Source organism: Melanerpes formicivorus, unplaced genomic scaffold (assembly GCF_026170545.1).
Source record: "Melanerpes formicivorus ecotype bairdi unplaced genomic scaffold, bMelFor1.0.p_v2 SCAF_28, whole genome shotgun sequence".
Taxonomy (NCBI): Eukaryota; Metazoa; Chordata; class Aves; order Piciformes; family Picidae; genus Melanerpes; species Melanerpes formicivorus.
This window is the reverse complement of record NW_027142380.1, coordinates 3,311,534-3,324,704: the sequence shown is the minus strand read 5'-3', so window position 1 is coordinate 3,324,704 and position 13,171 is coordinate 3,311,534. Positions and strand designations below refer to the sequence as shown.

At 44.0% G+C, this 13,171-nt stretch overlaps 1 protein-coding gene across 16 annotated transcripts in view; it reads left to right on the top strand.

Moving 5' to 3' along the window:
• CADPS (calcium dependent secretion activator) overlaps positions 1–13,171 on the top strand; it is a 228,509-nt gene that overhangs the window by 185,217 nt on the left and 30,121 nt on the right. For 8 of the 16 annotated variants that reach the window (XM_068154245.1, XM_068154252.1, XM_068154251.1 and 5 more), the window contains 5 exons: positions 1,772–1,927; positions 4,797–4,944; positions 9,260–9,274; positions 10,601–10,675; positions 11,740–11,823. In XM_068154245.1, coding sequence (XP_068010346.1) covers positions 1,772–1,927; positions 4,797–4,944; positions 9,260–9,274; positions 10,601–10,675; positions 11,740–11,823 — 478 coding nt within the window. The remainder of the gene's footprint in view (positions 1–1,771; positions 1,928–4,796; positions 4,945–9,259; positions 9,275–10,600; positions 10,676–11,739; positions 11,824–13,171) is intronic. The other 8 variants (XM_068154246.1, XM_068154253.1, XM_068154249.1 and 5 more) reach the window with 1 other exon arrangement.

The following is a 13,171-nucleotide window of genomic DNA, read 5'->3' as shown; positions in this document are numbered from 1 at the left end:
ATAACCCCTCTGAAAATGCTTGAGCATCAATGGTAAGCTGCAAGCTGCTCATGTGACTGGAGTAATTGTGGTGCTCACAAGCAAAACATTAACAGTGCATCTTGGAAATGAATGTACTGTATTGTTTCCTAGCATGGAACCTAATCAAAAAATGAGAAAAAGACCAAGAATAATACTTTTAAAATTTTGCAACTAGATGAATGTCACAATGTTGCTGTTGTAAATACCAATTATTGCTCTTTGTGCATACTTAATTACTTACAACATCAATTTGTGCAGTTCCAAGACTGGGTTTAGACGGTTTAAGCGCATTTATACCCAAGCACAGGTCTGAAACAGGCACAGCTGAAAACTGGCAGAAGACAAACATTTGAGACTGTTGTTCAAACTGGTCCCCTGGTTAAAGGAAATGCCTGATTCTTTATCTTTTCATCAGCCTGGTTTCCTTTTACTCACCTTCCCCTCCATCAAGGACATGTTACCTGTTGCCTAGTGTCAGATACGTTTCTCCTACAACCAAGATGATTCATTCTTTTATCTCATTAACTCTGTTAGCACAGGAGCCCAACAGGACCCCTCTAGCATGTTGGGACCAGGGTTCTCACCTTGCAGTAGCCGTGTGTGCATTAGCTCTGACCTCCTCTAGCATTAACTCAATGCAGCTGGCATCTGTCACAATAGAAACACCCGCCCTCACCTGTTTCTATAGATGATGTCAGCACAAGTGGTAATGCATGGTGTGTTAAATAGCTTCTAAATTACTGTGTTAGCATTAGTGGTATGCGAGGAGGGGGTTGAAACTCTTGAAGCTCCCTTGGTAATTGTTCTGGGGACAAAAAAAAAAAAAAGAGGGAGAAGGAGAAAGGGAGAGAAAAGAGTTACGGATGCAATTTCTTTGCACAGAGTGCAATCCAGTTCTGTATTTTTATTCTGTAAGTGGAGGTTTGAGATATAATTATACTGTGAAAAGAGCCGGTGTAGCTACACACTGCAGGACCAAAGACTTCCATCTGGGCAGGGGTGTGGGAACAAGAATATATGCTTGGGAGAGAAATTCAGTTTTGTGACAGATCAAAGATGTTGCAAAATGATTCTTTTCAAAAATGGAAATTTGTTGTCCCATAGATGCCTTTGCAAGAGGCATATCTCTGAAAAGGTACAGTGGTCAGTCCTGCCAAATCTCCTGGACATGTCTAGTGCCCTTAGTTCAATTGATTTACCCCAATTTTTTTTCAGCTGTTCAAGAGATAAAGTGTGCCCTCGCTCACCACTTGTTAGCACTGACCCTTACCTGGAAATGGGGCCTCACTGTGGGAGGGGGGACATGGCAAACTCAAGGTACAATTCAGAGGGTGGGGGGGAGAATTGCATGACACCCTAAATCTTAATAACTGCATACAGTCTGGTATGGCAGTTATTACTGACTGAGGATTTTCTACCACAGTTTCAAGCCTTAATTCTTAATAATCACCCACTTCAATGTGGTTATTAACTAAGGCTGATTTTTACCATACGCATATTCTTCCTTTTAATATATGTAACTCATGATGTTGTCTTACCCATCTGGTCTGGAAAGTTTTGTGAGTTATGACAGCAAGGTAGATTAGGCAAATGTATGGTAAAACTCAAAATCCTGATGGTGGAGATTGCCAGCATTGTCCTGTGTATAAAACTACTGTCTGCTCCACACTTGTCGCAGGGATGGTCTCCACATCAGGTTACAAAGAGCCTGATGCCACTTATGACTTTTATTCTCATTTTGCCCTGCCAGCAATGGATCAGGCACTTCAGAAGATATGTTCTGGAAACTTGATGCCCTACAGACCTTCATTCGGGATTTGCACTGGCCGGAGGAGGAGTTTGGAAAACACTTAGAGCAACGCTTGAAGCTCATGGCAAGTGACATGATCGAGTCCTGCGTTAAAAGGTGTGTGCCCATGAGCAAACTAGATGCTCACTGGATGCAAAGGAGGTTTTTTTTTAATGTCTTATTATCAACTAGGCTTCATTTCACTCACCATTTATTAGTGACCCCAGCTCACCTCTGTCCAGCACAGGTATGAATTGTGGACTTTCCCAGGCAAGCATTTCTTTGTTGAGACTCTGGAGAGTACATATTCACAGTAAGGCAATAAATCACCCATTCCTTCAAGTTTTACAGGCCATTACTTCTCTTTTGGTGCTGCACATGAGGATGCACATATCGTTGTAAATGCAGTTTGGTGTCAGTGGGCTTCAGTGCTGAGGGCATAGCCCTAAGTAAGATCCCAGCACCCACCTGAAAACCACAGATCCGTTAAAAAAACAATCAAAAAAGTGATCCCAGAAATGGGATAGAGTATAGCTTGGCACACAGGTTTCACATCTGCTGCTGCCACTTGAGAAAAGCTGTTGTATCATCAGCCACATTATAGCACATTCACCTGCAGATCTTCCAAAGCAGAGATTTCTTTAAAATACTTTTTAACATAGAGGCAGCTGTCATTTTGAAAGCAAAATGGTGAGCTTAAATTTCCAACCTTCCCACAGTAATTTGTGTCCATTTGCCATCAGAAGTGATGAGGCAGGAGGAAGAAATGAACTTTGCATTCCATTGTACAGAAATTAATAGACAAAAAGACAAGCCAAAGGATAAAATGGATGCCAAATGCAGCTGGTACATGCTAATATTAGCTGCAATGTGTGATGTTGCTGTTCTGTACCACAATTGCCTGGCCACTTTGCAAGTGTGAGCATGGCATTTCTTGTTCACATGTTCCTCGCAGTCTGGATGTGCAACGTCACCACAGGAGAAGGCACATTCAGTCCCTGAGATGTAGGCAGGAGCCTCACCCACTGGAAGCCAGGCAGCTCAAGGCTTGCTCTTACCATTCTGGAGTGCACCACTCTGAGTGCACCAAGATGGTTGTGATGTCTTTGGCTTTGAGCAAATCCCCTTTTACTGCAGCAGCTTGTTATTGGTTCTTTGGCTGACATGAACGCTGAACTTCAGTTGTCCTCCTGTTGTCAGACTGTCCCTTCAGAGCAAACCTGGTGCTGGAGCTCTGCTCTCTGCACTGCTCCCAGCACCACCAGCAAAACACTTACTTTCTCTTTTTGTTTGTTTGTTTTAAATTGGAGCCAAGACACCTTTGTTGCACCTGCAGTGCAGTTATAGCTGTGATGATCTGCAGAAATTCAGACCAGGATAGCTCAGCTGAGATAACTGGGAAGAATAAACAAGTTTCCAGGTACATCTGAAGAAGAGCTTATGTGCAGGGAAGCCAGGGCTTTTTTCCCAACTGCTTCAACCTTTCTTCAAATATGTTGTCCCTCTGTAAAAACCTGGCCCAGCTTGTAATGGTATGACTATATATAATGGTTCTGAGCATAAGTAAGTAGGAACATGCTCATCTCTGCAAGGAGATGGAAAATCCCAGTCACTTTGGGTCCTTTCAGTAATTATCAAGATTCTAGTCCCCGAGTCCAGGCTAAATCTGGCACTGGTAATTAAATCAGTTCAAATGCCACTGCTGATGTAAACCAATATGCTGCCTTCCCTATTTATATCACCTGCAAACAGGGCCTGGCTAAGGTTTCTTTAGCAATTTCAGTTTGACACAACATTTTTCTTCGCGTCTGTCTCTGAACTGTTGAATACCATGGAGGAGCCACCCCGCCTTCCACACTGGGTTGTATTTCAGTGCTGTCAGGAAAGCAGCCCTTCCAAGGAAGGCCTGTTTCACTAGTAAATTTGGGCAGAAGGACCTATGTACCAGCTCAGATCTGATCCCAAAAACAAGAGTTTCACGTTTGTAAATGAGTTTTCATTTGCATAACCCTTGGGGGATCATTCAAGATCAGTTATTCCTGAGCTGCAGCTGATATTATTTGTTATTTCTAAATTGAAGCTCCTATGTTAATTTGTTGGCAGATTCTGTCTGATGTGATAATTGTTCTGTGTTAGGTTGGATTAGTGAAGCACCTCTAGAATCTGCAGGGGGGCTCCAAAGAAAGGCAAGGCAGTGCCCATCATACCACAGAGTTTGTTAGAGTCACAAATGCCTTGGTGTTCTAAAATATTACATGGGATCACATTATATAGTCCTTGGCCTAACAAAACTCTTGGTGTAACATGGTTTTTAACTGCTGGAGATGTGAAATCTGAGCTCAGTGAAACCTCAGGGGAGCAGTGAGATGTGGGCTCGTGCAAAGTGTGCGTTCATACTGGCACAACAGCTTGTGCAGATGTATTCCAGAATAGGTGTTCTGCGGGGAAACCACGTCTGTGAACTCAGGAGATAATTAGGAACACTCAGCAAGAAAATACAACCATGTAGACCTAAAAATGTTATGGTCTGGCAATGTCCTTTCAGTCAAGTGGTGGACAACTATCTGTTGTTTGTAGTTGATACTGTGGAGCAATAGGAGCCTCCTTTCATTTTCGGGCTTGGCATTTGTCTGTGCTTATAAATCAGCTAATGCACCCAAATTATAGATGTACATTGACACTGCTGTTTGTAACATCATCACACTGTTTATCAAGCATGAGAAAGCCATGGTTTCCTTGAAACCATTGCACACTTTATAAACAGTGCATATTCAGGAAAGTGGGTTGCTTTTCAAACTGGGAAATCAGCTTTGGTAAAAGCACGTCTGTAACAATTGCGCCAGGACACTCCCAGTGGCATTTGGCCTCCTGATTTCTTGACCTCTTATCAGTCTTGTTTCACGTTATTATGATTTTTTTTTATTGTTACTAACTTCAGTGTGTGTATAAAAGCAACTGAAATATCTCTTTCTACTCTCCCTAACAGAACCAGGATTGCTTTTGAAGTAAAGCTGCAGAAAACCAGCCGATCAACAGATTTCCGAGTCCCTCAATCAATATGCACCATGTTTAATGTCATGGTGGATGCCAAAGCTCAGTCGACAAAGCTTTGCAGTATGGAAATGGGCCAAGAGGTAAAAATGCAGGTTCTTCCTCTCACAGCTTTTAAAGGCAACGTCATGAAACTTCCTATCTCCTGCTGTGTTAGTTTCAGAGACATTCTATCAGTTGTGGATTTAGCCTTCCATGTAGATTGCGCAGATGAATATGCAGGGAGTTGATCTCAAATAAGTCTAATGAATATAAACTTTTGGAATCGCTGTCACTTAGGAGTGGCTTTTCACAAGGACTGTGGTATGCATAAGGTATTTCTTAAGCTTGGTTGATGCATGATGACCATATGTATTGAGTCATTAACTGCACCTTGGAGCCAGGTGTTGGCAATGCACTTTCTGTATATTGTTTTCTGTAGACAAGCATAAGGAACACAGAAGTGCCAAGTTGTTGCTGTGATGCTTGTAAGGAGAAAAAAAAAACAAACCACAAAACAAAAGCAAAAAACCAAACCCCCACCAAAATAGGTAGCTTGCAAAAGTAGATTGAAATTCCAGCTGCTGTGACTTCATTGAACATTGAGCACACTCGATCATCCTAGATTTCCAGGTTCTTAATGACACAGACCTGCTTTAATTAATTGCTGATGCATTTTTTTCTTCCAAAGCCATAGCTGCAGGTTGAAGTTCATTGATCTATGAATTAAAAAGTAAATTGGACTATAGTAAATGTATTGAAATTATTGTTTTGCTACAGTGGCTTCAAGCCAAATTAAATATTCATATACCAGTCTCAAATAAATTCACAAATGCTGTTTGACTCTCCTGTCCTGCTGCCTGTCAGCATCTCCTAGATAAGCCCTTTTGCTACAACTTTCCATGGTCAGATGTTGCAGTGAATCATTGCAAGTTGTTTGGGTTTTGTTTTTTTTTTAGTTGTTTACCTCACTCTGTTCCTCTGAGAGGACTTGCTCCAAAGGCCGCTGGATGCAGCAGGGATCCATGCCCTGATGTCAGTGGGGTTTGGATGAGATCCAGCTATTCTTTTTATTTTTATTATACATGTTTCAGTTAAGATATTTTATTTGTGGCAGTCACTTGGCAAGAGAGGTTTCATACTGCTCATCATCAGGTTCTTCCCTTGTGCTCCAGGTCACCAGAGGCAGATCTTGAGTGGGCTTTTGCTGTCCAAGCCTGGGCATGACCTCCTCTACCATTTTCTGTTCTTTATTCATACCCATTTATCTCCCCAAATCTCTCAGCCTGCAGCTGCTGCAGCATCAGACCTGACAATGCCCTGTCAGCCAGGAAGGGCCATGATTGCGGTGCTCCCCAATGCAAACCAGGATCAAACCCCGTAACACTAGCTGTCCCTGGGGATGGGGATGTTTTGGAGATCAAGCAGATTCCAATATCATGACAGAGAAAGCTCATTGCATTATAAAGCTGTCAGGTTAAGTATTCAGATGGCACAAGGCTGATAGCATCGACAGTGTCTGAATATGGTGTGACCAGGCACACACTGCATCTTTCCATGCTGACTTGTGATTCTATGTGCTTGCCACAGTTTCCTTCAAGTCTTGAGCATCAATCACAACATACATTCAGCCCAAGTCAAAGTGCAAGTGAGAAGGGAGCAGGCGGCAGTGTGGTCGTTTCTCTGCCAGTCTCAGCTGCAGTGGGGGTTAGCTCTGCAAATCTGCCTGTGCCACTTCAAGAAGGTGTTTGGTATGGCAGCTTGGAGACAGCCTAGCTCCTGTGGCAAGCAGCAGTTGCCAGGGCATGAGGTTTTTAACAGATAGTTGAACTAATAGACCTGTAAAGCAGATGTAAATTATCAGTGCATAAGTTACTGTTTAGGGCTGCAGAATTTTATACACCCTCCCTTTTTCTTTTCTTCCTTTTAATGAGTGCTCCTGCCTTCCCCTTCATTCGCTCGTGCCACTCCATATTTCAGCTACCTTCATCTTCTCCCCTTGAAGCTGTCTAACCCTGTGTGCTGAGATGGTCCAGCTGGAAGAGTTCAGATACAGATCTGTCATTACAGTCCATGAGGGGAGGACGAAACCACCCTACCTCTTGCAGTCCCTAAGGAAATGACGAGACAGTCGTATTCAGAGGAATGAGAAGACAAGTTTCAAGCTTGTGTCTCCCTCCATAATTCTGGGAGCTGGGTCTGTGCATCGCTGGGTCCCTCTGTCCCCCTGCCCTGGTGTGTAGCAGCCACATGGCTCTGCCAGGGCCACCTGCAGCCCTACTGGGGAGGGACAGACAGGAAGGAAAGGACATACAGAACGCGCTGATGTGACCTTCCATCAGTGCCACAGCTGTCATGTGGCTCCTGAAATACATGGTGCCTGTGCAGACAGTTCAAAGGGCTCACATTGCCCACCAGAGTGATCAGGCAGAGGCATTTGCCCAGACCTAGCTGAAGGCATATTTATTGGAACCAAATCACTGATTTTTCTGCTGGTGCAAGCTGTATATAGGCAGAGACTCAACACATTATTTGACCTCACTGCCACAGTTTCCCTCTCACCATAAAGGTCTTCCCTTTAAGAATACCTTCAGTTAACCTCATTTTAACAGATACTTGAATGCATTTTGCAAGCATTCCCCAGTGAAACAAACACCCATCATTTCATTTCCATTTCCTTGTCTCTAAAGGCAGCTGTTAAAACATTTGGTAAACATACTTTACCATCTTAAATATTTATTTTTCCTCTGAATTTTTAATACATCTAAGGGGATAAATGTATGTATTAAATGTTTCTCAGTTGGTCTAGTATGTTTCTATTTAATATCTAAGGTCAGATGGTCCTTAGAGAAATACAACATACACACAATCTGTTACATGACAAGGCAAGATACTCATCACATAAAGTCAAGTTGAATCATTGTAGTGCACTGATTATGGATTGTAATAATGGAGCTAATAGAAAGCTGCAACGAACCCAATGGAAAGCGGGGGCTATGCTGGCTAAAGCAAACCAGCTATGTGATCTTTAACCTCGGGCATTTCCATAAGCAATCTGGAAGGAGCTGTTGGAAAGGCTGGCTTAGGTGCCAGGTGGCTGTGAAAGCAGCACCCAGCAGCAGTTTTCCCAATCGCCACCTTCTCTGACCCCGTCCTGGCCAAGGCTCATCTTCCTGAGGTGGAGCTGGGGCTGTGGCACAGGCTACAGAGTGCACATTGCTGTGGCTGCCTGGAGCAGGACCCACAGCCTCACAGGCCCAGTTCTACATGGTCACTGGCCCTGGCTCCAAGTCTGCCCCAGGGATTGCAGCTGCTATGGGAATGAGGCACCAGAGTCCTGCAACACCACCTTGGTGTGTGCACAGGGTCCTCTCCTGCTCTCCAAGCTGCAGTTTTATTCCATCAGGGCTATTAATTTGCTTTTCAAACAAGCTTTTAAGTGAAAATGCACCACTCAGTGCATTCCAGTGTGTTGTTTTGCATGTAGCCAGCCATTTTTGAGTTAAAACTCATGACTTAGTGAAAGCAACAAGCTAAATCCTTGGTTGTGAGGTCTTACGCACATGCAGAAAACACAGTTGCAGAGGAAAAATGTAGTGGAGAAGATACCCCCAATATATGCTTCTTCATCTCCCTTAGGAAGTCCTGTCTGTGTATACCAAGGACATCAGCAGCTCCTACCCATACCCAGCTGTTACAGGTCCCCATCACCCTGCAGCTACATCTACAGCTGTGCTGGGAACTGCCAGTTCAATCCTGGGAGCTGACAAAGGTTAATTCTGCATTAAAAAGATTAATCATAACGAGATCCCATAAGGGACTCCTGTATGTTTTGACCTGCAAGGCAGGACATGGAAGTGGGAACTGCAAATGCAAATACATCTTTTCAATGTGTGTTTGTTCCTCTGGGTGGGCCCAGTCAATCACAGCCTGTGGCATGGTGGTGCCAGCCTGTCCTCCAACCTGGGTGAGGCTCTGAGAGGCTCCATCCAGGACACTGGCTGCGATGTGCTGCACTATGTACCCTGCCCTGCCTGTCCTGCCCCACAGCAAGGCTCACCCTGCCAGTGCATCCATCCCTGGTGAAGGGTGTGCCCTCAGTGCTGAACTCAGCCTGTCACCAACCACCTGCCTTCCTCTGCAGAGTGACATAAAGCTGTGAGACTGTCAGAAGAGCAATGCAGTCCCTCCCCCCCTTTTTACTGCAGGTTCTACAGGTAGCAGTCTCTGATATTTCAGTGAAAGGAGGTTTTGATCACATTTCATTTTCCATTGCTTATTGTTTCTGTGCATGCTGCTGCTGTTCTCATATGTCCCTTTTTTTAAAAGATTTTGGTTTATTTATTGTTTACCTTCATATGTTCTTTTTCCTGTCTTTTGCACTTTCCTCTTTATTTCTGTCCCAAATCATCTGAAAAGTTTGCTAAAGAGTGGGTAAGTGTGTCCTACTTTTATTTTCTTTTTCCCAAATTTCTGTATTAATATGTTACTGCCATAGGGGGAGAAAAAAATCCCCAGTGTAGAGCAGTTCAGAGACCACTGATCAGACACTGAAACCAACAGCTAGAATTTGTAAAGCCCTTGCAGTCTTCCTTCCCAAAGTCTGATTAGTATTTAAAGCAGATTTGTCTCTTTCAATGTGATTTGATGTTAACATTTTAAAACAATATTAATGCCAAGTGGTAATGAATATAGTGACTAGCACCAGTGCTTGAAATGTTTGACTGAAAAATCACATGTTTTGTGTTGGAAAGCAGTCATAATCAGTATTTTCTCAGTCCATTGAAAATAAGAATATACTGTATGTTTTCACTAATTAAATCTTGTATTGGAAACAGGTCTTTTCTAAATTAGTAGAAGACTGTATTTTAGTACCTATTCTAGCCATATTGCAGCTGAATGCATCAGAGCTCCCAAGCTAAGCAAGGTTTGGCATGTGCAGAAATTGGGTGGAAGACTCAGAAACGCTGATGCTGCAGGCACTGGCATTGGTCAGCCAGTTCTGAGCTCGTGCCACAGAATCTGCTAACATCCGGGGCTTGGGGATGCCCTGCTGGTGGCTTTTGCATGGGACAGAAAAGACTCCTCTTGGTTTGTTGGGTGTTTTTTAAATCTATCTTAGAGTCACTGAGCAAAGCATTTAACGAATGCTTAATTTGAACCATGTGCCTGCTGAACCCCAGGTTCAAGTGCTTTGCTGTGGTAGATGGGAAGGGTGTGACGTCATTCCTAATGGGTCCACCCACTGCAGGTGCCCCTAGAGCAGCAAATCCTCCCCAGTCCCCTTCCAAGGCTGGCTGGTTTGCAGTGCCCTAGGCAAGGCCTGCCTGTTCCCTTCTGGCAGAAGGTGTATCACATTGTCATGTGTGATCCATGTGCTAGATGACCAGGATAATGCCCACAGAGCTGAAGCAAAAGGACTTCGGGGTCTCTAGGAGCAGTGGGTGCTGGTGCTCACAGGGATGGCAAAGCCTCCCCTCTGATACCTACTTGTGGCTCCTGGAGGTGTGGGCACACAGAAGAGGTCAGGGTTTGCCATGCTTCACAAACTGATGTAAGATCCTCCTGAATTCAGGGTCTCCCCTACGAGTTTAGGCAATCACTGGCCACTATAGTGGAGCACAGGGCAATAAGCAACATAATTCTTTGGTTTACTACGGCATATTGTGGTTTGCCAGGGGAAGAGGCTGACAACCGCAGAGCTCCTGCCTGTGATCAATGCTAATATTTTCCTTCCCTTCTCCTTTTATTTTTCTTTAGCACCAGTACCATTCAAAAATAGATGAACTAATTGAGGAAACCGTCAAAGAAATGATAACACTGCTAGTGGCAAAGGTAACCTTCGGCTTCAGGTGAAGTGATTCACTGTTAACATTGCATTTCTAATATGTGTGTTTCCATTAAAATCTGACACATTAAGATGTTGAATTGGCTTCTTGTTTCTCACAGGCAAGATCATACCTCTCCCAGTCCTTTCATGGTGACTCTTTGATGATTAGGAACTGCGTGAGATATAATACTCTGCTAGCAGGATTGCCATACTGGGCCAGAAGTGGTTTTAAGGAATGGGTGTTATGTTAATGGGCTAATACCCCATGGTCAGCACCATTCCATGACACTCAGGGTAGCTGCAGTCAGGGGGTGGCACTGCTAAATGCTGCTGTGTAGATCTTGGGGTGGCAGGCAGAGGTGGTCACCACTCCTACACAGAAGGTTGTGGGGACAAACTCACTCGTTGTGTGCAAGATCACCATATGCTCTTCTAAGAAATTAATTTAGAGGTGACAGTAGTGGGAAATACATTCCAAACTGTCAGATTTAATTGTTTAGAAATTGTTTTCCATCAGAGTGAGGTCCTGTAGCTCAGCTGTCAGCATTTCCCATGGGTTGTTGTGTAGATCTGGTGTGCTGTGCTAACACAGAGGGGAATTGGTACGTAGGGAGAAAGATGGTGGGGTTTGTTTTCCTCTAGTTTCAAACTTTCTGAGAACAAGTCATCCCTATTATACAGTGAAGACCTTTAAACATAATCCACCAACATATGCCAGTTTGATTCTTCTGCAAGAATACCCAGCTAGCTGCATACTTGACACTGCATACTGGGAGCAAGAACCACCAGCTTCCCTGCCTGGAGAGGCTGTGCTGGTTTCCCTGCATTCTATACTCGCCGCCTGTCCTTGGTGTCTCCCTGGACACCCAGGGGTGATTCCCACACCACATAGCACCCAAAAGGCAATGCTCCTTCCCCCTTCTCCCCACTCCCCAACCCACTGTGCTCAGGGACAGTGTCTATTCCTTCGGCAGCGCTGAGAGCTCCACTGGCTGCTTTGAGGCTGATACTGATTTCTACACTCTTGCTCAGTTATTAAAAATAATCACAGTATTTTTTGTCTTCCTAGTTTGTCACCATTTTGGAAGGAGTCTTGGCCAAACTGTCTAGATATGATGAAGGAACTTTGTTTTCTTCTTTCCTGTCATTTACTGTAAGTACAGATAATATTTTCCTTTCTTTCTTTTTGTTTTGTTTGGGGTTTATGTTTTCTCCTGAGTTGTAATCTCCAGTTTTCCAGAACTAAAACAGCTACATAATAATTCTTCCATTTTGTAATGGTTGAATACTGTAACCCCCTCGCGAGTAGACCAACAACCTGTATGCAGATACACGGTGTATAAACATCCAAGATGCATAGGTGTGGTAGCACAGAGCAAAGCCATCTCCAGTCATCATTCACGTTGGTGGAGTTTATTCTATTGAGGATGTGTGTGAAGATGTGAAAAAAAGAAGAGGAAAAAAAATTATTGCATGATGTATGCAGTAAACCTCCCTCACCAGGGGAGGCTTAGGCTGGATGGTAGGAAGAAATTCGTCATAGAGAGAGTGATTGGCCATTGGAATGGGCTGCCCAGGGAGGTGGTGGAGTTGCCATCACTGGAGGTATTCAGGAGGAGACTTGATGGGGTGCTTGGTGCCATGGTTTAGTTGATTAGATAGTGTTGGATGATAGGTTGGACATGATTATCTTGAAGGTCTATTCCAACCTGGTTTATTCTATTCTATGCAATTTCCCTAGCTGAAGAAGTTGCTTTGTTGCCACCTTGTATGATGGGGGCTTTCCTCTCAGTATTCTGGCCATAACAGTGACCGTCTTAAATAGTCAAAACCAAAATGAAGTGGACCTAGGAGTGCCTTTGTGATTGTAAAAGAGAACAAGGTGGGGGAACTGCCATGAGGTTATGCAGCACAAAGTGCTTCCAGTGCCACATTTCTCCCTAATGTTGCAGAAGCCATTCACAGCTCATTCCATGATGTATTTCCTAGAAAGGTACAGGACAAGAACAATGGCTGTGCAAAACTGGCCTCAGCATCCATCAAGGGTCTAGCAGGCTGAGCTTATTCCAGAAAAGTGTTGTGACAACTTCTTAGGACAAATTTGCAAAGGTTGTCTGAAAATGCATGCAAGGAAGTTCACGAGAGTCTCTCTTTGCAAGCGTGGCTTCTCTTACCTTGTAGAGAGGTGTGCACCCAAATGCATGTGTCTGGGGTTGCTTGAGAAGTTGCATTAACATCTTCACCCACCATCCCTGCTGCCTGCATGTGCAGCTTGTCTGGCACTCATGTGTTCACAGAGATGGGGCAGGAGGCAGAAGGTCTCTCCAAAGTGGAAAGGCTTTCCAAAATCTCTATCAGAACTTGTCTTAGCTACTTGCAGTTGTCTGTTGTTAGCTACTTGTGGGCCCTTTTTGCTGAGTCTGTGGCAGTTTGTAGGATCTCTTTGGTAGAAGGCATTGATGTAGAAAGGCTTCCCAACAGCAGCAAGAAACTGCTCACAG